Genomic DNA, 26,707 nt, shown 5'->3' with positions numbered 1-26,707 from the left:
TCAGGTCCATTTGGTTACATTTGTGCGTGTGCGTGTGCGTGAGTGTGTGTGTGTGTGTGTGTGTGTGTGTGTGTGCGTGTGCGTGTTTTCCACCTGCACAATAAGCATTTCTTCCTTAGTACCAGCTGTCCATTGCATTTTTAATCATGCACCTTATATATATTCAAATGAGTGTTCTGTTCGTTTGTTCTCTATATATTCTCGCCTTCCCTATTCTAACTCTTACTCTCACTGCAAATGTTGAGAGCTTTCAAAAAAAGTAAATAAATAAATAAATCACTCACTCTCTTTTTTTACACTGTAATCGTGTGATCTGGCAATAAAACTGATTTAGATTCTTCTGATTATCTGGGTTATAAATGGATGAATCAGCCTAAACACTGAGGATTTCACTGTGCAGCTGCTGGTGCTGTGAGTTTTGTTTGTCGTTTTTTTTATCATGAAAAAGCACGCTAGGCCTTCTCACCAACTGACACTGGTGGAAAGTAACTAGTGCATTTACTTAAGTACTGTACTTAAGTACAATTTTGAGGTATCTGTACTTTACTTGAGTATTTCCACACACAATACTTTTACTTCTACACCACTACATTTCGGATCAAAATATTGTACTTTTACTCCACTACAATTATTTGAAAACTTTAGTTACTTTGTAGATTTTGATTAATATTACAAAACATACCTTAACCACTTCAGCCCTATATACATTTCGGCCATTTGAAAATAGTCGATCTACAAGTTCACAATGCGTCGCGATGTGACGCATTGTGAGCTTGTAGATCTGCTATTTTCAAAGGATTTCTATACATTTGAAAACTTGAAATGGGACATTCTGCATAATGACTACTTTTACTTTTGGTACTTTAAGTACATTTTGATGCCAATACTTGTCTACGTTTACTCAAGTACATTTTGAATTCCATACTTTTATTTGTAACAGAGCATTTCTACATTGCAGTATCGATACTTTTACTTAAGTAAAATATGCGACTACTTTTTCCACCACTGCCAAGCTGAACCATTTATGGTCAACCTCCCCAACACCCACTTTTGCACAACTTCCCATTTAAGGTCATTATCACCCCTGTGTGCCAGTAGAGTGCAAGACCGAATTAAGTGTCACTGGGGTGGAGCCTTGGAGGAGCTACTTATTGGATCAGCGTGGGATTTATGGGCCAGACTGAGGGGAAAAAAAGGCAGGTTGCAGCATACCTCCCACACTGGGAAGTCACTCTCAGGGTTACATTAACATTTCAGCATGTTGCAGCGCAGCTTAGCAGTGTGACCAAATGTTTTTCAAAAGCCTATGTACCTCTTACCTCCCCTAACCGCAGAATGACACACATTTATTTCTCTCTCTTGTTTATTTTGAAGTGACATGTTGTGTTTTTTTAGGCCCCTGGGATAGTTTTTCTTTTTTATCTCACCTATCAAATGACTGCTTAGCCATTGCTTTCAACGCATTTCTTCTTGTATTCTTCATTATTATCACTGTACTAATATGTTGTTTTGCTGATCCCTTACAAAGGGGAAGACAGATTCACATGAAAATGAGAGCTACCTCCCTATAATAATAATAATAATAATAATAATTATAACCAATTGCCAATTAACTCATGGTTTAGTTTACTTCTAACCTAACTAACCTTTACCAAAGCATGCCGTTTGCTTGTTCATTGAGGAAGCCATTGGATTCCATTCATTTCATTACGGTATGAAAATCAACTTGCTAAATTCAAACGTCCAGGAGTATTAACCCTTAAATCACGTTTGGCCAACATTGACTCAATAATCTGGCAATGTCTGAATGATTTAGGAGAAAATGTAAGCTTAATCCTTTTAAGTTGCTGTCTGTATGTGAGCTTGTAGAATCACTATTTTTGCATCCGACACAGTCGTCCGACGAATTCTAAAATAGGGCGCTAGTAAGTATAATGTTAACCAACAATGGAAGCGGTTTTGGACAGTTAATCCCACAAGATCTCAGTCTCAGTTTATTTCTCACCATAGTAACTACTGGACATTGTACAATAGATAGCTGAGCTAACAGCAACACGCCTTTATTGTTTGGGTAACCAGGAATCCGAATGGAAGTTCATATGGGTAGGAATGTTCTCTGTTTTGTCAGTGTTATTGTCAGTTTGAAAATGTCTAACAGCCTAGTGTGATAATATACGGTCATTTTTCAGAGAGTACTTGTTATAGAGCCGGGTATTTTTCTCTGCTGGTCTGCTTTTGGATTTATCTACAGCATGGTTCTCAGATTTATAATAATAGTAATAATAATAATAATAATAACTTTGGGTTCAGGTTGTGGTTCAATCTGTACACTCTCAGACCACTGAACTACAGGTATATAGAGGGCACTGTCTGTATGGTCCTTCCTACGGGGCCACCTCTTGCTTGGCCTAGATCTGCTCACGATCTGCGGGGTGTCGCCCCGACCAGACTGCCTCATGCCAAAATTACAGAGGCCAACCAAAGAGTGTGTGCTTGTGCGTGCATGTGCATGTGCATGTGCATGTGCGTGTGCGTGTGTGTGGGGGGGGGGGGGCTGGATGTTATTTCCCCCGGAATGGGACTCTGTCCAAGACCGTGATTAAAGAGCATACGAGCTCTGATTAATACGATCATCTTCCTGATCACAGAGGTATTCTCGATAATAAATTAACTTTCCAAATGATTCCAAAACCTCAACAATCTGCCCCTCCCCTGCTTACCGGGCATAGCTGTGTGTGGCGGTTGGTGAAGTTTTAATTTAAAAATGGTTGTCAAATTGCAAGAGTTATTCAGTGATGATAAGGGAGAATGAGACAGAATGCATGCAGGGTTGAAGCTGCCTCTGTGGGAAGCCACAGATGAATGCGACCACAAGGCCCCCAAACTGCAAGAATAATAGCACTGCCTCCAGACTCTCTGATCTGGCCCTGCTGCTCTGTCAGTCCACAGCACACCAAGTACATTTACTCAAGTACTGGACTCTGAGTCCAGTACTAATTACACATTATTAGGTACTTTTACTTTACTTGAGTGTGCCGATAGGCTATGCTTGTACTCCACTACATCTCAGAGGCAAATGTTGTACTTTTAAAAAAAAAAGCTGTATTATTTGACAGCTTTAGTTACTATTCTACTTTGTAGATTTTGATTATTATTTCAAAACATACTGTACATGAACCAATTAAAACGATTTTATACTCTGTCTGTTCTAGAAATACAAGTTTGAATGTACAGGCTATTATCGAAAGTAATACAAAAAACTTTTGAAAGAAAACAAAACTTGTGAAATGGGACATTCTGCACAATAATGAGTACTTTTACTCTTGGGACTTTAAGTATATTTTCGCCAATACTTTTGTACTTAGTAAAGTGAATGGGACTTTTACTTATAACAGAGTAGCATTGCGATATATCGCTACTTTTACTTAAGTAAAAACATCTGATTACTTCTTCCACTGGACCTGGTCCTCAGCGCACACACACTGTGTGTTGTGAATAATCTCACTTTCCAATCCGTGTGCGGCTCAGATGTCCAATCAAGGCTCTAGATGCGAGCGTGTAGAGGGAGGGCCTCAGGCTGTGCTTTGACATTTAATGGAAGCAGAGAGTTTGGGAGGGTGTGTGGTGGTGCTGGTGGTGGGGGAGTGGATTTGGCTGGCTGCTTAGCAGCGCCTGCTGTAAATATCCACGCCTAGGCTTCTCGCCGTAATCGGCCCTGCGCCTTTTCACTCTTGAGCCTTTGTTTTATTAAGATAAACGATAAAGCCACTGTGTATGCAGACGCGTATCTCTGCTTAGCCCCGTAGTCATGTATTTGGAGAAAAGACGTGCCTTGCAGCTGCTTGTAAGCAGAAAAGGTCAGTGAAGGCAGCGGATAAGTAAAGCAAAAGCGGTCTACATTACCGTCCGAGTTCCCCCGGTCCCTTCATTTCACATCTGTTAGGTCTCGCTGTGTGTATTCCCGGTGACGTCCGCATCTAGATAGCATCAATTGAGCCACGGCTCACCAACAAAAGGGCTTTTGGGGAAGAGCGTGGCATATTCTTATGGCTTCATCAGGCTAGCACAGCACCGAATTATGCAGATCTCAGGAAATTAAGCACTGAGGAATATCAGGCCTGGACATCTTCCAAAGCCGGGGCCGGGTTCTCTGATGGGATTTATTGTGATTGAGTGGGTTCAGATGGAAAACGGCCTCCGAACGAACAAACAAACAAACAAAGCCTTGAGATTTATTTGCAAACACATCGAGGCTTTACCGTCCGTTTTTGACCTTGTCTTTCATTTTCCAACGACGTCCCTGAAACAAGGCTGCATCTTGAAACGTTCGTGCCTGTTTTATACTTAGTTGTGAAATGAAAATAGCAGATCTACAAGCCCACAACAAGTCACAGCTCAGTACCTGCCACCACACACACACACACACACACACACACACACACACACACACACACACACACACACACACACACACACACACACACACACACACACACACACACACACACACATGCTCTTACTTAATATTCAGATTAAGTTCAAAGTGTTAAGTCAGCTGTGTGAATATGGTCGATGGGACACTGAACTGATGCATTATGTGGATTGTAGGCTATATCAAAGGCTCAAGTGCTCATGTTGATTTGTGGTGAATGCAGAGCTTTGGCACAGTTTTAGTTATGTCTTCCATTGTCTACAGTACCGTATCACTGTGTATTTTTATGGTTATTTTTTATGTTCTATTGTAACCGCAGTCACCTTGGCATTTCCAGTCAGTCCAGCTAAATTGTTGAAATAAAACTATTTGGCCTTTTAAAAAAATAACCTTTACAGCATTTTAAAGGACAGGACAAACAGTATTACACATCGATTGTTAAAAGTCCCCTGTGATACTTTTCTTCTGCCTCTACGGTACTTTTTTAGTTCCCAGTAAAATCCTGTGTCAAATCAGAGTTACATTTGCACTCTTTCTGGAATGTTATTCAAAAAGTTACAATATTTCAGTATTTAATTCTACTGTCTGCATTAGACTCACATGTCAGTCTATATAGAAAAAAAAAACTGCATTGCAGAACCAATCCAAGCCTCTCATAGTGGGTCAGTGATATGATTGGTTTCCAGGGTGGACCTCTAGATCTACTGCACATACAGAGCTGCTACCTTTAAACGCATTTTAAATCTGAGGCCTTTTTTGTATACGATTTAATTAGTTTTTAGAAAACAATCTGCTATTTGTCCCAAAGTGACTGCAAAAGATTGCTGCTATTTGTCTCAAAAAGCTTTATACCCTGTACATATATAACATGTATATAACAATGCAATGTGATATAGCTCTGCTTAACAATGCTGTACCCTCTCCAACTGTATATACTGTACATTTTCAACAGTTTTTATTATATTTTGACACTTGCTTTGGCAATGTAAACGTGTGTTTTCTCATGCCTATAAAGCTCCTTTGAATTGAATGGACTGGTTTCCAAAGCAGTGGGCGTCGGCTTGTTAGCAGCTGTTCTCACAACTATACTTTGGATTTAGTTGTCACCGGAAGTGTCGGTAGGCGGACGTCATCTAGCAATGTGAGACTAACTAAGTCGGAGTAGAAGTAAAAGTATAGACAATTGGAAATACTCCAGCAAAGTAGAATAACCTCAGAATTGTACTTAAGTGCAGTACTTGAGTAAATGTACTTGACTACTTTACACCACTGCTCAGGACCCCCTGATGATATAGCCTGCCGACCGCCATGCTCCTAGAATTTGGACCGTCGCTGAGGGTTAATCCATACAATCCGGGAACGCATAGCTGTGTCATTTTAGATTTTTAGCCATAACCATTATTTTATACTTTGGACTATTAAAAGAGTTGCAGATATACAAGCTCGTAGCGCATTTTATTGTGAAAAATGTGTGCAAATCTTTGAAAATATGTTTTTTCTTAAAGCTAGATCATTTTGAACTAAAATGTTTGCGCTATGAGCTTGTATATCTGCCATTTTTGAATGGCCAAAGAAACCTTAAAATGACACAGATGCGTTCCCGGTCTTAATGGGTTTAAATGCGCTAGATGCGCTGGGAAGGGGGGGCTGTGTATGACATGTTGCGTGTGTGTGTGTGTGTGTGTGTGTGTGTGTGTCTGTCAGTGTAGCATGGATGCAATGTCCCTTTTCTGTGACCTTCCCGCTGAAACTTGGGACTCCTGGCTTCACAGTTGCAGCAGCACAAGGCTATACTTATGTTGTTAGGTGTGGGGGGGGGGGATGAACACGTTACCTCAGGCAGAAAAAAAAGAGGTGATCTCCTCATCCCGAATCCAAGAAAGATTAAAGAGGTGGGGGGGTGAGAGGGGGGGGGGGGGGGGGTGTTGTGGGAGGCAGAAGTCCAGAGGTTAGAGAAGTGGGCTTGTGTGGGGCCAGAAAATTGCTCTGGCTTAGGAATGCGCCCTTGAGCAAGACACTCCAAGTTATAGTAGGCCTGGCAGTGACTTGACAGTACTGGAAGTATGTGGGCTGTACTGGGCAGCTTGCTTTGTCGAGATAAATGTTTTAAACATGCAATTCACCAAAGAAGAGATTCACATTGACAATCCGTTTAACGAATGTACTTCATACGCATACAACGCACGCACACACACACACACACATGCACACACACACGCACGCGCGTACACAGACAAATCTGCCAACATACACTGTACCCTGCTCACATTAGGAAAGTTATTCAGCGAGGACATTTTTATTTCAGCCTGTTCTCTCTGTTGAATACCAATGAATGTAGAGGTGGGTGGCTTTTTAAAAAAAAAACATTTTTCATTTTTTTAAAGGTCCTTGAACTTGGACAAAATAATGAGGTGAGATTGTCATTTGACTGCCCGGTTGAGCTGTGTGTGTGTGTGTGTGTGTGTGTGTGTGTGTGTGTGTGTGTGTGTGTGTGTGTGTGTGTGTGTGTGTGTGTGTGTGTGTGTGTGTGTGTGTGTGTGTGTGTGTGTGTGTGTGTGTGTGTGTGTGTGTGTGGCGCTGAAGTAGAGTTATCAGCTATGTATTAATAATCGTCTTATCAGCTATGGAGCTGTCAACCCTATACATAACATGAAAAGGGTCCCCTCCTACGTCCGGCTAATTGCTTTCAAACGGAAGTCCCCTTTGCCCTCCCTGCCTGGCCATTAAAAAACGTACACAGTGAAAATCCTCAGTGTTAGTTAAAAAACGTACACAGTGAAAATCCTCAGTGTTAATTGAACCATTTGTATACCCTCGGAGATAAATGAATACTGAGGATTTTTTTTTTTTTTACCGTGTATGTGTTCCTGACCGGGCTGGGCCTATTATCATGCAGAAAGCCGCTCCCTCGTTACGCACAGTCTCTCGAAAGCTCAATTTTTTTCAAACACCCTCTAGTTCAAGGGCATTCTATACACCTTGATTTGAGGCTTTCACATTGCATTAGACTCAACGAGCTATAGAACTGTTCCAAGACATTATGCCGGCCACACTTTGATGGATAAGACGTCGCAGGCTTTAGCTTTATAGCCCAAGACATACTACAGCAAAAAAAAAATCCACATGATCTTCCTAATGAATGCCTTGACGGAGAATTAGATTTGCTGAGCGATCGGACTGGGAGAGTTTGCGCTAATGTGGCCTTTATAACGGCAAGGGCGGAGCGGCTTGGGAACCGTTATGTTGCGGGAGGATTTCATCACGGTCGACGTTCACATGAAAAGGTGCAGGCCTTGATCTCCTGTAAAAAAAAAAAAAATGAAAGAGTTATCTAACGATTTATATCCACACTGTCACCCTCTCCATTATCTTACTGAATTGGTTCTGGAGATGGTTTCAAAGCCGTGTAGCGCTGGAGGTTGTCGCACTGACAGGAGTAGAGATACATAGCTGCCTAGAGACCCATCGCCACTAGCGGGGAAAAAAAGATACGGGAGCTTTAAAAAAAAACTCTCCTAAGAGCGAGGACCTTGTCATACCAATTTCTCCAGCCGCTCCTCACATTCATCAAAGCCGCGGCCCTGTTATTGTCCTCCATTTTTTATTATCTGACTCACTCCTTTGACTCATGTCTCCGCACGGCACTCGAGTGAATTCTCAACTCCCTTTCTTTATTCTACAGTAGCTTGCTTAAGGTACACAGCGTGAACGGATAGCCCTCTAATGCCACACTGTAGCCGGGCTTCTGCCCCGGGGCTATTTAGACTGGCTGCCTGGATGTCAGCCATGCGGGTCGCATGAGCATCCGGGGGGCACCGAGCGCCAACCCACGCGCTTTCTGTTGAGGAGTGTTATACACGCAGAGGGGCCGGACAAACACACCCTCATCCTCCCAGAAGAGAGGCAGAGAGAGATGGAATAACAACACACAGGCACGCAAATGCACAGGCAGGCCGGAACCAACACAGATGAACACACACGCACGCACACGCACACACTGTACATGAACACCCACCCAGGGTTCAATTTGTACATTTTCTCAACCAATTAAACCCGAATTCTTCATACAACAAATAGCTCACAGCACGTCGCGTGGTGACATGTTGTGAGCTTGCATATCTGCTATTCTCACAATTTGTTTATGTATTTCTTTTTGCATAATTTGGCCAAATTTTGGTGTGGTGAGCATACAGAACATTATTCATTTAATTGTTCATTTATGTCTATTATCAAACATCAATATTAAACATATCGGACAGTTTTTATTTTTCCAAAAGCCAAGATAATACATATCCCCACCGAATTGGGGATGTAAAAAAAAAAGCAACGGCACGGACTACCCCTCCCCTCCCTCCCCCCAGTAAATCGAACCCCGCACACAGCACACACACACACATAAACAACACCCGCCCACAAACACAAAGACACACACATAAGTGCTTGACCTCTCCCTCTTTTGTCCATTGTTAAAAAAAATGTCCGTTCCCTCTGAGCCTGCCAACACTTAATACCAAGCCTCCTTCTTTTTTCCTCTCTTATGAGAGTCACGGTGTCAAGTGGAAGTAATCTTGATTATGTCATAGCTCGTTAGTGTCAGGCCTGCTTGGAACCGCTCTGTCGCCAATCTTGATGTTTTCATAGCCTTCTGGAAAAGATGTCTGAACAAAAAAAGAGATAAGAAAAAGTCCATTAAAAACCTAAGACGCCCGGCAAAATGGACCATATAATTTCACAAGGCGGAAAGTTGACGCAGGAAAAGTCCAGAGATGCGTTATATCCTAGAAACATATTAATCTTTAATAATGTCGTCAAATAACACAGTATTCAGCATTGAGGATACACTGTAAGCAACACCCAACACCCATGTCTTTAGCCCATTTAGACCTGTTACACATTGTTATACCTTTCAGGCCGGGAACGCCTCGGTGTCATTTGAGTTGTTGCTAATACTATATTGTTTATCGTTGCTGTCGGGCAGAAACCGCTTATCTCCATATTTTAACTTTTTGTGTTTTTTTCTTAAATGAGTGCCCTACTTGATCACGCACAAGTAGCATTATCCACAAGCTCGGTTTTGAGCTTGTGGATAATGCTACTTACTTATTTATTTATTTTTAATCCTGAAAAGTAACAGGATTCAAATGAAAAAAGAGACAATGTATATAGAAACATAATTATTAGTGTTGTTCAGAAAACCTAGGTAGGATTTAGAAGGCGTTCTTAGAATGCGCCTCAGGTCTAAATGGGTTAGAGCGATAATAACATAGCGTGTGGTTATTGCTGCCACTGGATCTTCTTGACACGTACCGTAGGTCAAATGAGTCACAAAGGTCAAAAGGTCACTTTGAGCACAGTAGTTAAGTAGTTATAAAAAAGGTTATAACCTGCAAATAGTCTAAATGGCGGTGGTTGTCAAAGTGGGGTCCGGGACCCCCAGCAGGGGTCCTTGAATGGATTCCAGGGGGCCCCAGCAAAGTTACTTAATATAGCATCAAAATCAGTTTAACCCGATATGCATAACAGCGGCCGTCAGCCTCGAGAGACCATGGCACATGGCACAAGCCATGTCGCCAATGCGAAGCGTAAATTTTGCTTATCCTTGTAACATTTTAACAACACAAATCTTATATGGGGGTCCCTGGCACAAAATCTTTTTCAAATGGGGGTCCGTGGCCAAATACATATCTCTGCTGTCCGGCAGAAACCAGCCAACTCCAAAATGTTCATTTTTGAGGAAATGAAAAAAAGTGGAGTTAGGAGGTTTTGTTCATCATTGATAAGAACAGCTGAATGGACCTCCAAGCTCACAATGAGGTTGGAGGTCAAAAGGGGTTGGAGCCCGGAGTCAGCTAAACCAGCTAACTCCGGTGGGATTAGCTGGTTTAGCAGAAAGTTTGAGGATCCAATGGAGTTTTGTCAGAAGCGCTTTTTAATCCTTTTCATCGGTTCAATATTTGTTTTACCAACACACAGACGTAAAGGGTGTTCAATGGCACTGATCTATGGAAAAAAATGCAAAAGCGACAAAATGGAGTTAGCTGGTTTCTGCCTAATGCAACGATTTTCATTTTGGGGTTCTTGACATGAAAAAGTTAGAGGACCAAGTGGGTCTATGTATGAGGCGAGCGTAGACGCAGAGTAAGACACTTTACGTAATAAACAACCTCGTCTTTGCACCGTCTCCCTCACCGCCCGGGCCGCCGCCGCCAGAATCCAAAACGAGCCGACTGACACAAAGAAGAGGATATTAAAAAATCTGTCTGACTGTAATGTATTCATAAGATATTCAAATGCAGAGCACGACAAAGCGAGACCGAGACCGGCTTCCGGATCAGTTGGCTTTACAGGAGGAGGTGTTTCGGGGGTCACTAATACGTTTTCTAATATCACAGGGAGCGGAATGCACGAACGCCTTCCCAAACAGACTCCTTACCCGGCATAACAATTACAACAATTTTCTGCCACACTAAGCCCCCCACAGGTATGTTTTAACCCATTGAGACCGCTATGAGCTTGTAGATCTATTTTTCAATAGCCCAAAGAAATCTAAAAAGAAATGACACAGATGCGTTCCCTGGTCTGAATGGGTTAGAGAAGAAAAAGTCAAGCAAGTGTATGACTGGCTGACTGGGCTCTGGTCTCCATGATATTAAGTATGTCATTACTGGCTGTCACAGAGTACTGGTGGAGCGCTCCACAGGGGAGAAGGGAGAGAGAGAGAGAGAGTGAGAGAGAGAGAGAGAGAGAGAGAGAGAGAGAGAGAGAGAGAGAGAGAGAGAGAGAGAGAGAGAGAGAGAGAGAGAGAGAGAGAGAGAGAGAGAGAGAGAGAGAGAGAGAGAGAGAGAGAGAGAGAAAGAACCGGAGGTTTCTGTCGAATTAACTCAACCCTAGGTCCTTATTCACGGCCCACCGGAAATATACAATACGGATGACTTGCTTTAAGGCTTTGGCACACGGCTCCTTCTTCTCCACTTCCTTACAAATTCATCTTTAGCCCCGCAGAATGATCATCACCTTTTTTATCCTGGCAGAACGTCGTGTTTCAGGCTAATGCTGTCTAATGGTCTCTGTGGAAACACAGGGAGGGCTCTGAGCTTCTCTCTGTCACCCCGTGGCGGAGTGAGAGAGGGGAGGATGATGGAAGAGGGACATGTCTCGTGGTCGTGGAGGGTGTGTGTGTGTGCGTGCGTGTGTGTGCGCGTGTGTGCGTGTGCGCGCGCGGTGTGTGTGCGCCAGTGGTGGAAAAAGTACTCTACTTAGTAAGTAAAAGACCTGTGTTCAAAATGTTACTTGAGTAAAAGTACAAAAGTATTGTGTGTGTGTGTGTGTGTGTGTGTGTGTGTGTGTGTGTGTGTGTGTGTGTGTGTGTGTGTGTGTGTGTGTGTGTGTGTGGGTGTGTGTGTGTGTGTGGGTGCGTGGGTGCGTGCGTGCGTGTTTGTGTGCTGGAGAGGTGGGGGTATCGGCTGAGTCACCGCCACCAGAACCCCCAGGCCAAAGGCAGGTAAATGGGGCAGGTGTTATGATGACTGAACCCCTATATGTATCGTTCTAGAGGGAGGCTGGAAAGCTGTGCTTTTAAAGTAGCTCATCATCGAGCAACAACGCTGAGGTCAGATGAAGACCAAGTACGTTTCTCAGGGATGGAGAATACTTCATTTCTCTCTTGAAATCGCCGTTGGATGTGTCTACAGAAATACCGTTTTTTTTTTTTACACTTAGAAATGTAGTCTTTGTAAGAAAAATAAATGTTAAGGGGGCACGGTGGCGGAGTCGGTAGCTGGGGACGCTGGGGGCGCTGGGGGCGTGTCCTCTCCTCCGCATCATCAGCGCCCATACCCTAGGTGGGGTTGGCGAAAGGGCCTCTGTGTGGAGTTTGCATGTTCTCCCGTGTTTCCTAGGGTAGTTCATACCCTCACAAAAACATGCAGTAATCCTGGTCACTATACCGCCTCCCCCATGTCAGCCGGGGCGCCTGATGGAGGGGAAAGGAACTGGTTGGAATAACGTGTTCCTTCCACGCGCTACGCCCCCCCCCCCCCCCCCCCCTGTCGGGTGATAAGTAGCGGTCTGCTAACTCGGGGCTTAGTTTGTGGCTCTCCCCAGGCTGGCAGAGGGAGAGTAGTGCCCAGGATTACACGCTTAGGCATTGGCACTGGGTGAAAAATAGGGGTTACAAAATCGTGGGATAAAAATTATAGAGAAAAAAACAAGAAAAATACATTGAGAAAATGGGTCTGTAGCATGCCAACTTTAAATGTACAACTTTACAAGTATGAGAAATGTTACTTTTAAGAGGATTGGAATGTGTAATGTGCAATACAGACTTCTAAGAGCTACTAAGACGATCTTCACGATATCCCAGTTAAGAGAAAAAAAAGTGAAATTTAGGTTGTATCAAATCATTAACTCAAAAGCAAGTAGCTGCCTTAAGTGTGTGACTGTGTTGCACTTGTATTGACCTGGGTAACAACTTCTCAGCTGTACGACCGGCGTACACAACTGGCAAGTCAAGACACAACTCACTCATTAAAACACCCAACCACAGTAAAAAAAAGATCATGGAAAAGGGAATGACCAGTTCTCAACCAACCAGGCTTTTCCCTCTGGATGAGGCCAAGAAGAGACTGCGGCCGCGCTTTCGGTCGCGGGTCTAAGCTTCACTAACCGTTTGTTGTGACTCGGGGTATGAGAACTTAATCATCCCTTTGAGTGCCTCGGCTGCATCGTGAAAAGGATACATTGTTCGTGTGTTTTGGGTGGATTATAAAGGACATGTCATAACAGTGTTGTCGTCTTTTTTTCCCCCTCTCTCCCTCTCTCTCTCTCTTTTTTTTTTTGACAAGGCCCTATCGGCAGTGTCCGCTGTCGTGGGCATTACTGTCAGAGAATGCCGATGAGGCCTAATGAGGGGTTTTAATCCAGCAGGAGTCATTAGCGGCGGGTCATTTTAAGACAATCCGGGGTCAGGCCGTGTTAGGGGGGCTACCCAGGTCCATTCCCATGGGTCACTGAACACGCCACAGGACACGTCAGCACTTCAGCAGCTCTCTCTCTGTGTGCATGCCGCAACATTTTGAAAAAAAATGGCGTCCCCTATTTTGGGGGCGTGTCAGTATAGATGAGACGTTTTCGAAATATTTTTTTCTCCCAAGGACAGTATAAAGGTCCATTTGGTCCCGTTTGTGTAATACTCTCTCGGAATTACCGACTCATCATGGGTCGGTAAGTCGTTTTTAACGATCAGTCATTCATCTGGGAACCCCCTGGAACTCTCTGTCTGTCTCTCTGTCTCTGTCTGTCTCTCTGTCTGTCTCTGTCTGTCTGTCTCTCTGTCTCTCTGTCTGTCTCTCTCTCTCTCTCTCTCTCTCTCTCTCTCTCTCTCTCTCTCTCTCTTGAATATTCACACGGCCGCTCCTTAAATGTTTACACCTCCTGATCAAAATTTCAATTAGAGCGCAGACAGTGGAAGATGGCGTGTGCTGGTCCCCCCCCCCCCCGTCAGTGCAAAAAAAAAAACTGTGAGGCGTAGATTATAAATGACAATTGGGTTTGATTAATTCCGACAATGCTTTGTGGTGGAACAAGCAGCCACTTTAACTCTTCCCCCGGTGACACAGGCATATTCTGAGAGGCTGTTTAGCAGGGAGAGAAATGTACCTACAGTATAACGGGCATGGCAGTGCTTCATATGCGCGGTAATTATCCGTTGGGTTTTGCACACACAGCTCATTTTCGCTGGTTTTCCAAGCCTGTTTTCAAGTGTTTCAACAGACATGTGTGAGTTTGTTAAACAATGTACACAGTGCCTTATTATTATTGTTGTTTATTGTTGTTTAGTTATATCAGTGCCTCGGGCTGCACTGCCTTCCACTATTATTATTATTATTATTATTATTAGTAGTAGTAGTAGAAGTAGTATTAGTATTAGTTAATGCATTATTATCATTATCATTATTATTTGTATTATTATTATTATTATCTTCTCTTATTATCTTGTTTTATTGTAATTGTTTGCACAGTCTGCAGATCATGCCACACCAACATGTTGTTGCTCATACATATAAGTCACACCATCTTGAATCTTCAATCTGTCATGTAATAAAGATGGGTTACTACAGTAGTTGCTACAGCTATTACTATCACTGTGTTTGCCACTGCCACTCTACTAGTGTGAAAGCTACTAGTACAGCCTCTACCAATGCTACTCCTTTGCTGCTATTGCTACAACATGTTGTTGCTGCTAATAATAGCCGTCGTCGTCGTCATCATCATTTCTACCACTTTTCTCAAAGATTTCATGAAGCGTGAGGTGAAAATTGGTGTTTTATGCCTGATTTATACGTAGTTGCACGCTAGTGTCTCTCACACGTTGTGAGCTTGTAGATCGTCCATGCACAACCAAGCATACTCAGCCACTGCTGCAGCTTTTACTGCAACTGCTGCTATTATTATTATTATTATTACTAGCAGTAACGACTACAATTTAATTATCACCATCATCATCACTGTCGTCATTGCCATGATGCCATCGTTATGTTTTATCCTCCGTCTAAAGTTCTTTATCTTTTGCATATTTTCTTAACGGCCCCATGAAGTGGAATTACTTTTATTTTTATTTTTAACCCATTTAGACCGGGAACGCATCTCTGGTTCTTTAGATGTCTTTGGCTATTCAAAAATAGCAGATATACAAGCATCGAAAAATCGTGAAAACCTGTGCAAATCTTTGAATATATATATTTTTTAAAGCGAACATTTGTAAAATATGTAGTTCCAGAGACCTCCAGAAGCAAAGATTTGAGTTACAAATGTTCGCTTTAATAGCAGATCTACAAGCTCATAGCTATGAGCTTGTATATCTGCTATTTTCAAATAGCCAAATGAATCTTAAAATGACACAAGATGCGTTCCTGGTCTTAATGGGTTAAGCAAAGTTTCTGATAAACCATTTATCTAACTACGATACACTCCAGGGAGATGACGCCTAACTAAAAAAAAATTTGTGCTTACTATAACGATATATTTTGTGCTCTAAACAGCCCCAAGTACTTTATGTAAACACACTGCGATGGTTTAATTAGTCAATCCTGCACTCGGAATACTTCAATATTTTAATTAGGCCTGTCTGGCAGCTGCACCAGAGTGTTCATTTACCACGTGCGAACCACTTGTCGTTCGTGAGCGTGTGGCTTTGATTTCCTGTAGCAAGGGGTCTCGAATAAAGTTCTTTCGAATGAAAGCATAAGGGTGAATCCACCATTGATATCGACAATAGCAAGTAATGAGGACGCTTGGGATAATGTTGTCGAGTGTGTGCTCAGCAGTCAAAAAATCATAAGTGTGGCTACCATCCCGTCTAGCAAAATGCAAAACACTCACGTTTGAATAAAATGAAATGACTTCCTTTTGAGGGAAGATACGCGTTTGTGTTCCCGATTTTGCTTATCAGCCAACCGCAACAGAATTTATTGGCTTTACAGCTCTAACCGAAATGGTCCACAGTCTACAGCAATACAATATTATCCTGTTTAAAAGCGTATTTCTTTAATTGTTTTTTAAATTAAACAGGCAGTCTTTTATCCCTCTGCAAATTGTGACCTTCAGGTTACAATTTAGACAAGCAGCCAATTGTAAAAGAAAGCCCTACATTATATACTTTGTTGTATGATGAATATTGAATATAGGAGATCTACACGCCCAATGTGACCTTTTTTGAGCTTGTTGATTGGCAATTTTCTTGCTATTTTGCTTTTGGAAATGTCCAACTTTTTTTCTTCTTTTTTTTGTGTTGCCTATAATGACATGCCCAGAACCGATTTCATAGTATACACCCAGATATAATTAATTAATACATAAATAAAAGATTTTTTCCGTGGCCTAATGCATATCAAACTGGGGGTCCTTGAACTTAAAAAGGCTGAGAATCACTGCAGCTGAGCCTGCGTGAATGCGTGTGTGTGTGTGTGCATGCATGGATATTCGCTCACCTCCCTCGCCCCCGGGGTTCTTATCGACGTGTCTCTGTGTGTTTTACAGCTCCGTCCCAGGTCAGCGAGGTGATCAAGGAGCGGGTCCAACAGCGGAGCATCCAGCTCTCCTGGCAGATGCCCCAGCAGCCCAACGGCGTCATCACCGAGTACGAGATCAAGTACTACGAAAAGGTGAGCGTTTTTGAGACATACCGTGTTAGCAAGAAGCCATTGTGGGACAGTGTGTGTGAGTGTGCGAGTGTGAGTGTGGAGGTGTTTGTGTGCATGTACTATACATGTGTGTGTGTTTGTACGTGTGCATGCACTGATGCATATTTGCGAGTCATATCAGGTTAAGATATGCTCGAGAGGTTTACATGCAGGTTGCACGCGTAGCGCTATGTGGGGATATGTGCATGTGAGGGTCGAGCGACAGTTGCTTGTAACTGTTCTTCCTATTCCTGTCAGTGTCACAGAAGGTTGTGTCCTTATCACCAGTAAGTTCTGCTTTCCCTAAGGGTTCCTCTGAGGTTGTAGATTGGCCATTTTGAAATAGATTTTTCTTAAATTTCCATTGAAAAAAATATGTTGTGGAATTTTTCTCACACTTACATTCTGAAAACGTTTGCTTATAATGACATGTAAGCACATTTTTATTCATATATACACATACCCCCCCTACACCCACACACACACACACACACACACACACACACACACACACCCCCCCACACAGTATATATATATTTTATACTGTATATCCCTGCTCTTAAGTAGTTGTCTTTAATCTAATGTGCTGAGCAGGGAGAAATATAAAGCAGAGGCTGAATCTCAACATCAAATAGAATATTCACATTTGTACTTAACATTTGATAAATGTTTCCAATCTATTTGAGAGTTATGTAACTTAACCCTTTAAGACCGGGAGAAGCATCTGTTATTTTTAGATTTGAGCTAAAAAGCATTATTTTACACTTTGGCTATTCAAAAATAGCAGATGTACAAGCTCATAGCGCGGCACCAAGTGCCGCACTATGAGCTTGTAGATCTGCTGTTTTTTGAGAAATCGTGAACATTTTTGCAAATCTTTGAATATCTATATATACTTTTTAAGCGATTTTTTTTTACTCAAATCTTTGCTTCTGGGGGTCCCTGGAACAAAATATTTTGAGATGGGGGTCGGCGGCCAAATGCATATCATTTTGGGGGTCCTTGACATGAAAAAGTTTGAGAACCACTGACACAGTAATATAAGTTTTTTCAAAAAACTGTTTTATTTGATTTAGAAGACATTTTGTAGCATGACCGCATAAATATGTGCATGTCTCTGTGTGTGCGTGTGTTTCTTTCATCTTCAACGCTTTGGCTTAAGTGCGTGATTTTATACTTGGTTGCGCATCGCGGGGTCGAACGCCAAAAATAGCCCGAGCTTGAGGATCGGCTACTTTCGGTGCGCGACACTGGCACGCAACTGAGTATAAATCATGGCTTTAACGTTGCGTGTTTGCGCCTGCTGTCCGTCTTGCACTCTGTGTGCATATTACAGATAGAATGTGTGAGTGGAACTGCACAGATTCTATGTCTGCACGCAGCTGTGAGCTGAAAACACAGATTCAGTCGAGGGGCCGTCTTTGTCTCATAATTGCAATAATGAATGAGATCCTCATAAGATTTTAATCAGCCTGTACTAGTCCTTCATGGCCGCCGCCGCACATGCATGCTCACGTTCGCACGCAGCACGTGCGCACACGAAGCATTCATATTATACGCACGCACGCAGAATGACAGTTGCACCGCCTGAAAACAGCAACACTAGCTTTTCCTCCCTGCTACTCGTTAAAAAAGCATTATCTTACACTTTGGCTATTAAAAAATAGCAGATATACAAGCTCGTAGCACTCAAATTCTAAAGCCGAGAAATGACAGCGTAAGCTTTTGTTTCGTCATTATATGAGAGTTTCCCAAAATGTCAGCATAAGCCCCAACTCTATGCCTGAGGGTTTTCCACACAAGATGACGGTGTCTTAACCACTTTATTTTCGGATGGGGTCGGCGGCCAAATACATATCATTTTGGGGGTCCTTGACATGAAAAAGTTTGAGAAACACTGTTATAGAAACATATGTTTTTTCGTAATAATGTTGGGATTTAGAAGACATTTGTAGAATCGGCTACAGGTCTTAACACATTGCATGCCAGTCGCGTAGATCTACGCGAACCTATTTAAAGCCGCAGCGTGCCAGTCGCGTAGATCTACGCGAACCGCCGATTCCCATGTTAAGTGCCCCAGGTGCACTTTCCGAATTTTTTTGATCCATTTCCGTTTCCGGTTTTCGGTCGGAAACGGAATTATTCGGGTTCCGGTTTTTTCGATCGTATCCGCTTCCTGTCTGGGATCCTGTTTAAAACTCGATTTTCTCTGGTTGTTGTTTTTCTCCTCGCTGATCACTGTTTACCGTGTATCGGCTGTAGCTTCAAGATGGCGGCACGGATTTGGAAACTGTTTTCGCTGGTTGTTTCTCACGGATCCGCTGTGTGTTTAGAACCAAATGAACGCGCACTTTTAACTTATTTAGCGAGGTCTGTGGCGACATGAAAAAAACTAAAAAACAACAATAAAACGCTGGCACTGGTGAGTACATTATGAGATTAAACTCTGGCATGGAATGTGTTAATGGGTTAAGGTGGCTGCATGCTACCATTTTAGGTGATATCCATTTCACCTTTTTAGGTGAAAACGTTTTCACCTAAAAGGTGATTTTGATACTTGGCGCTCATAGTCGGGGCGACGTCCGTTTGATTTCTGCTGCGCTCGGTTCCGTGTCTCCCCTCTGTTTACACCGTTCGCGATGTGCCTTTCTAACCTAGGGGACCGCCCACCCAACTTCTAGACCAATTTGGTGCCCTTGGTGCCCTTCTTTTTTTCCCTCTACACCAAATCTCTTTGGCGAAAATAGCCAATCCACAAGCTCAAAGCACGTCACTCAAAGTAACACCCTGTGAACTTGTAGATTGTCTATTCTTGACGAATATTCGGCTATTTTTGCCTGTTATGATATGCCCCAGAATAGGGACGCTGAGGTTCATGTGGTTAAAGGAGAATTTCTCCCACAAAGAAACTCTTTAGCTTGAATCTGTCAACATTCTCACATATACAGTATCCCTCGTATATACAGAACAGTATAAGTTAGGAAACATCTTTCACTAACTCATTTGTCAGTGATGTCATTTGGTGCGAGTTAACAGTTTGAATCTGTAGTCCTCCCAGTGATGTCATCAGGAAGATATTTATTCCACGTTTGCCCCGGTGTTAGAAAGAGCTCTATGAAATGAAATGAAAATGAAAATTGTAAAAAATAAAGGCTTGGCTTATAGCTTCACCAAGGGAAGCTGTAAACATACTGGAGATGTGGAGATTTTTTAAAATAAGGGATTCAAATGAAAACCACAGTATTATAAGCAGGCATGTACTGTAATGATGAACTGCATTCTGTGGTGAGGACATCTCCCCCCATGGAAGAATCAATTGGTGGCCGGGACCCCTAGGGGGTCCTCAGAGTTACTACAGGCGCCAAATCTTTGTGTGATTTTTACATTAACCACTTCAACCAAGCATCCCTGTTCTGAGGAGAACTTTAGCCAAAAATAGCAGATCTACAAGCAAACAACTCCTCGCACTGCGAGGCGTTGTGCACTTGTAGATCTGCGCTTGTAGATCTGCTATTTTCGGCAAGTTTGGTGTAGGGGAAGAAAAGAGCAGACCAAGTACAGAGTGAAAGGTCAAGTTTATTTAGTATTGACGGTTAAAGTGGTTAAATGTCTGGAAATCCACATTAGCATGACTCCAACATACACTGATGACAGTGCTGGCAAACAAGTCTATGAAGCTACCTATGAAATCTATGAATTTTTTTTTTAAATACAATATAATAAGCCAAGGGGTCCTTGGCCTGAAAAAACCCTGCTGTATAGTATCTAATATTGCAGTGAAACTCATTATCTGAACCCCCCCTCCCCTCCTGTGCAGGACCAGAAGGACCGCATCTATTCCACGGTGAAGTCCAAGTCCACGTCGGCCACCGTGAACAACCTGAAGCCCAGCACGGCCTACGTGTTCCAGATCCGGGCCTTCACGTCGGCGGGCTACGGCACGTACGGCCCCCGACTGGAGATCACCACCAAAGAGGAGGCCACAGGTATAGGACACACAAAAAAACATTCAAATGAAACCAAATGGACCCTTACGGGTCCATTTGGTGTCATTTTACGCTCTCGAAAGTTACATTATTGTTAAACATCTGTATTACTTAATTAAATAATTGTTATTTTGATCAACGTGTTGCCCAAAAACGGCCACAATCCGCCCAATAACCGCGCGCGCACAGGTCGTGCATTTGCCCTGGGGGGGGGGGAGGCGGGGGGGGGAACTGTCCGTTGCCTACGGCGCATTCTGACAAAAAAAAAAATGTAAACATCACAATTACATTTATAATACTTTGTCTAAAAGGTCCATCCAAAAAAGTCCTTGCGGTCTTGTTTCCATTGGGGTCCTTGGTATTCAATTCATAGACATATATAGTAGCAACCAAACAGTTCAAATATCAACACAAAAATACAGAGAAAGGCTAAATCTCATCAAATGGTGGTCCGTGGCTCAAATGCCGAATAAATAATGGACCCTTGATATGAAAAGGGTTGAAAACCACTGCTATAGGTGGATATTCAGCCATCACATGGCATTGGTAAAAGGAAACGCTACTGGAGGCGCTACATACTTCCTCGTATAACGACTGGTGGAAATAGCTGATCTACATGCTCACAAAAAAAAAATCTAAATTGTCATAAACAATTTTCAACAATAGCAGAAATAGCTCAGAAGCACACACACGCGGCTATAGATCGTCTGTTTTCCGCTATTCGAAGTACGACGAAGTATACAAGGGCTTAAGTGGTTAAAATGCATGACCCCCCCACCCCCCACCCCACCCAAATTGCAGCCCCCACACTCTCGGCGCCATCGGGCAAGTTTGTCAAACGTGCAAACGGTCCTCCACACCACACCACCGCCGTGTGAGAGGCCCTGTGGATGGGAAACGGTCCCAACCTGAATGTGTCTTTTGTTTGAGATGAAGGGCACTGCCGTCCTCTCCGTCTGGGACTATTAAGCCCACTTTCTGAAACAGTAGAGCCATGTGTACGAGGACGGCCTCAAAAATAGAAACCGCGGCCCCTTCTCCACACACCCCCTCCCCCCGCTCGCTCTCTCTCTCTCTCCCTCTTCCTCTCTATGTCGGTCCCTTGCACGAAGGCTAGCAAAAAGAATAAGGGAAGGAGGTTATCAGCCTCAACCACCCCTCATTGGGCTCGATTATTTCCTGCAGATGGGGGCTTTGATGTACTGATGCTCATGCTGTGTGTGTGTCTGTGTGTGTGTGTGTGTGTGTGTGTGTGTGTGTGTGCGTCTGTGTCTGTGTGTGCGTCTGTGTCTTGTTCCCCCCCCCTCCTCGTTTAGCCGCCATCGTGTCCAGCGAGCAGAACCCGGTGATCATCATCGCGGTGGTGGCCGTCGCGGGGACCATCATCCTGGTGTTCATGGTGTTTGGCTTCATCATTGGGAGAAGGTACGCTCTCGCGGGCCCCATTGACTCTCCGCTACTGTGAGTCTCTTAGCCTGTCAATTAGCCCTTTTCTTTTCTTTGTCACTCAGTCAGGGGCCCCTCCGTAATGGCACGGAGGCGTCCGCTGATCCACCACACCCCCCCACACATGTGTGTGTGTGCCATGCGTGTGCCGTGCACCCCATCGTCATGTGGCATGCGTGTGTGCACCCGTTGTCATCCTGAGGCATGCCTCTCCACGTGCCCACGCCATGTGTGCACCCATCATCCCCGTGGCGTGGTCGAAGCTTTTGTGATGTTGCTGTTGTGTTTCATAGTCCTCATGCCATGCGTGTGAAGAGAAAATCACGGCTATGCTATGATTCTCATGATAGGCTCTATGCACAGCAGCCATATTATCACTTCCTTCACAGGTGTTACCAATGATACTAATGAAGGCTCTGTTCCATTTAGTGTGGCACAGTGGTTCTCCGATTTTTCAATTTCCACGACCCCCATAACTCTGAGAGTGTACAAATGGATCTGAGAGTGTACAAATGGATCTGAGAGTGTACAAATAGAACCAAATGGACCCTTACGGGTCCATTTGGTTCCATTTGTACACTCTCAGAGTTACACCCGTAAGGGGCCATTTGGAAACCCCTTAAGGAACCATTTTAGACCCACTGGGGTAACAGAGTGTTTCCAGTGAGCCAACATACAACATCAGCACCCTGACTCTGTTTGACCAGAATGGAACAGAGCCTTCATTAGTATCATTGGTAACACCTGTGAATGTCTTCACAATATGGCTGCTGTGCATAGAGCCTATTATGTCTGTGTGTGTGTGTGTGTGTGTGTGTGTGTGTGTGTGTGTGTGTGTGTGTGTGTGTGTGTGTGTGTGTGTGTGTGTGTGTGTGTGTGTGTGTGTGTGTGTGTGTGTCAGTTGACCTTCAAATGCACGTGCCTATTTTCTACACTCTCCAATATTCAAAATCACGATGCAATGCATATTTCTCGTTTCTAATACCAATCGAGTGAATCGATAAATTATCGAGCAATAACGTACGGTACGAGTGTGCACGTGGATGTGTGTGTGTGTGTACATCTTTGCACGTGCATTTTCATGTCTGTGCGCATGCATATCTATATGCATGTTGTGTGAGGGAGTGTGTACAGTACACACACACACAGTGTACATGTACACATGCATCTATCCGTGTGTGTGTGAGAGTGCAGCGAGAGAGTAAAGCCCGATTTACACTTGGTCGAGCACCCGTGTCGACGCACACCAGAAATGGCCGATCTACAAGCTCACAACGACGCGTTTTGAACTGTGTGTGTGTGCGTGTGCGTGCGTGTGCGAGTACATTTACTAGTACTGTACTTGAGTCAATGTTGAGGTACTTTTACCTTACTGAGTATTTCCTATTTTCAATACTTTTTACTCCACTGCAATTATTTGAAAACTTTAGTTAATAGTTACTTTGTAGATTTTGACTATTATTACAAGTAAGACGCGCGAACGCGGTAAGCGAACGCAAAAAACGAAAAAAAAGAATGAAAAAAAATATTTAAGAAAAAGTAACCAATAAAAATTAAAAATAAAAATACCAAAAAAATCTGCGTTAAAAGGAGCATCTTAGAAAAATACAAATTCACTAAAAAAAAACTTTGAATGTTTTTGAACAATTCAACATAGTGTTTGAAGTGCCTGTTTCACCCACTTCCGGGGGGCGGAGCCAAAATCCGAGCCCGAAGTATTTGTTCGTAGACCCCCACTTAGGGGGGGTAGAAAAAGTTTGGGAGCGATTCGGGCACTTTTCATTTAACATGGGGTTTGAATGGGGAGTTTTTAGGATCCTTCTCCGGGGCGTGGCTTCCGGGGGAAGGGGCGGGCTTAAACGCAACCTTGACATGTGTGTTCAGTTTTCAAAGACCTTTCATTTGATGTATGGTACGTCTAAATTGGACATTTACTTATCTCAGAGGAGCTGCACACAGGCAGTGCACACAGGCAGTGCACACAGAGACCCAGAGACACACACAAGCCGAGCACGGTTTCATAGTATGCTCCACTTGCGCGGAGGCGCGCCTTCGGCGCGCCTCCTTCCGCTGCGTTCGCAACAAAACATTCATTAACCACTTCAGCCCTATTTAAACTTCGGCTTTTTGTAAATAGCCGATCTACAAGCTCTGCAATTTACAAAAGATTGTATTACATTTCATACATATGAAACGGGACATTCTGCATAATGAGTACTTTTACTTTTGGCATATTTTTATACCAATACTTTTGTACTTTTACTAAAGTAAATGTTGATCACCGGACTTTTTTACTTGTGACAGAGTATTTCTACATTGCAGTATTGATACTTTTACTTACGTAAAGAAACATAGTACTTTTTCCACCACTGTGTGTGTGCGTGTGCGTGTGCGTGTGCGTGTGCCTGTGCGTGTGCGTGTGCGTATCGGCTATTTTCGGCGCGCAAACACACGGCGCGCAACTAAGTACATCAGGCCCTTAACCTCTGTGTAAACTCCTCAGGCTTGAGGCAAAGCGTGAAATATGGTCTCACGCGTCCATCCCAGAGCATCAGTCAGTACAGTATCTCTCAGTAGTCATTACAGCCCCTCACACATCTCTCATATTATACTGCAGCACAGCTCACAGGTGTTTTCATCCCCACAGACTTGGGGCTGAGCATGAGATCACTTCATCAGAGCACAGTTTCCACTGGGCGCTCCAGCAGCATGGCTCCCCCGAGACCATTACAAAACACATACAAGCACACACACACACACACACACACACACACACACACACACACACACACACTCAGCTGCTGACACACACCGCGCACACGTAATTCCCATGTCCAGCACATCCATCTACTAGCTCCAGCCGCTCGTCACTTTGCAGCTTATTGCAGCTCCCCCCCCCCCTCCTTCTCGGTTATAGCGCTCAAAGACCCGGCCTTGTGCGCGCTCGATTTTTGCCTGCTTGAGGGAGCCTTCAACGCGCTAATATTGCCAATTAATATTACAAGACATGTTGAACAGCCCTTTAGAGTGCATGTTTTATTCGGTGTGTGTGAGACCGTATATCTCCCGAGGAGACCGCGGCTCTGCGATCCACAGAGGTACCGGAGCAAGCGGGGAGTGGAGCCAAGCTATTTTTTTTTTCCTTCTCTTTTTCCCCTGTTTCTCGGGCTGTTTTGAGGAAATGAGGCGGGTCGGGGGGGGGGGGGGGGGGGGGGGGGCGGGGGGGGGAGGGGTTGTTAGCACGTTGCCCTCTGGTTATCTTAAGACACTTAACTACTTTCAACCTGGCGTCCCTTTTTTGGGGGGGCATGTCGTTATTGGCAAACATCTAAAAAAATATATTTTTATTTTATTTTGAAACTAGGAGATCTACAAGCTCACAATGTGTCGCAATGTGACACGTTGTGAGCATGCAAATCAGCTATTTTCGTAACGCAACATCTTTGTACGATGAAGTAGGGCTTAAGTGATTAAGATGCCAGCATTAAGATTCTTGTAAAACAGTTTATTTCCTCGACAACAATCAGTTGATTCTACGACTCTTTCTCTCCCTCTCTCTCTTTCTACCTCTCTCTCTCTCTCTCCTCCCTCTCTTTCTCTGTCCTATCTCTCTCTCTCTCTCTCTCTCGTCCTGTGCAGGCACTGTGGGTACAGCAAGGCAGATCAGGAGGGAGACGAGGAGCTCTACTTTCAATGTGAGTAGACTTGCTTTGCAACGTGCATATTGTAGTATATCTATGCGCATTTCCAAACCCAAGACAAGCACAGTCACGTGCATGCAAACGCACGTGTGCACATAAATTATATTGCTCGCGCGCACACACACACACACACACACACACACACACACACAGAAACATCTCAAATGCCCAAAATAAATCCACCCAACTGGCATTGCAAGTTTCATCCCCGGTTCAGTGTGATGGCGTTGATTCGAGTCAAAGCTGGGAGCAATCAGCCCTAACATCTGCTGGTGATTGGATCAGACAAATCTGTTGAGCTGAGAATGTACACATTTCCAAAAAAAACTACAAACGAATGAACGACGTGCACATCTGCCGCGTGGAAAGAAAGACCCGCCACCGCGAGTCGTTGCTTGTTAAACACGTAAAACCAAAAAAGTCGCCCTGACACCTGCCCCCACTTGAACAGAGAACGACACAGTGGGGGGGGCCTCCTCGGTAGTTGTTGGTATAGTTCACTCTAGCGAGCTTCTCCCCTCCTTCTGGGCGCTCCGCTCCGTACATAGCCTATAGGAGCGGGTGGAATGTTTTTCTTTTTTTTCTCCTTCCCCCTCTCTTGTTTTTTTTCCCCCTCCACGTCGCACCACCAATACACCAACCCTAATGATGCCCCTGGAGATGCAGCCGCAGACAAGCTTTCCCGAGTGCTAGCCCCGTAATGATCTGTGCTGTAGGCAAACCTGCTGATTTGGAAACTAGAGGGTCAGGAGGGGTGTCACGGAAAGCGTGCCTGCTAAAGCTGAGGCAGCGCCGGCGAGCAGCACCCGATCCCTCCGTTTGCTAAGTATCTGACAGATACGCGGCGGCGGCTACCACCGCGGCACTGTGTATGCTAGCCCGTTGAAACCGGGAAACGCGTCTGTGTCGCTTTGGATTTCGTTGGGCTATTCGAAAATAGCAGATATACAAGCTCATAGCGCT

The 26,707-nt window shown here is 43.9% G+C and overlaps 1 protein-coding gene across 4 annotated transcripts in view; it reads left to right on the top strand.

The window, feature by feature from the left end:
* Window positions 1–26,707, top strand: part of epha7 (eph receptor A7) — a 112,983-nt gene that overhangs the window by 69,335 nt on the left and 16,941 nt on the right. For all 4 annotated transcript variants that reach the window (XM_080454175.1, XM_080454173.1, XM_080454174.1 and 1 more), the window contains exons 6-9: window positions 16,469–16,593; window positions 20,429–20,597; window positions 21,914–22,022; window positions 25,683–25,738. In XM_080454175.1, coding sequence (XP_080310301.1) covers window positions 16,469–16,593; window positions 20,429–20,597; window positions 21,914–22,022; window positions 25,683–25,738 — 459 coding nt within the window. The remainder of the gene's footprint in view (window positions 1–16,468; window positions 16,594–20,428; window positions 20,598–21,913; window positions 22,023–25,682; window positions 25,739–26,707) is intronic.

This window comes from Gymnoscopelus braueri (assembly GCF_963280865.1).
Source record: "Gymnoscopelus braueri genome assembly, chromosome: 16".
Classification (NCBI taxonomy): Eukaryota; Metazoa; Chordata; class Actinopteri; order Myctophiformes; family Myctophidae; genus Gymnoscopelus; species Gymnoscopelus braueri.
Note: the sequence above shows the minus strand (reverse complement) of the source record. Positions and strands in the feature narration are given on the sequence as shown.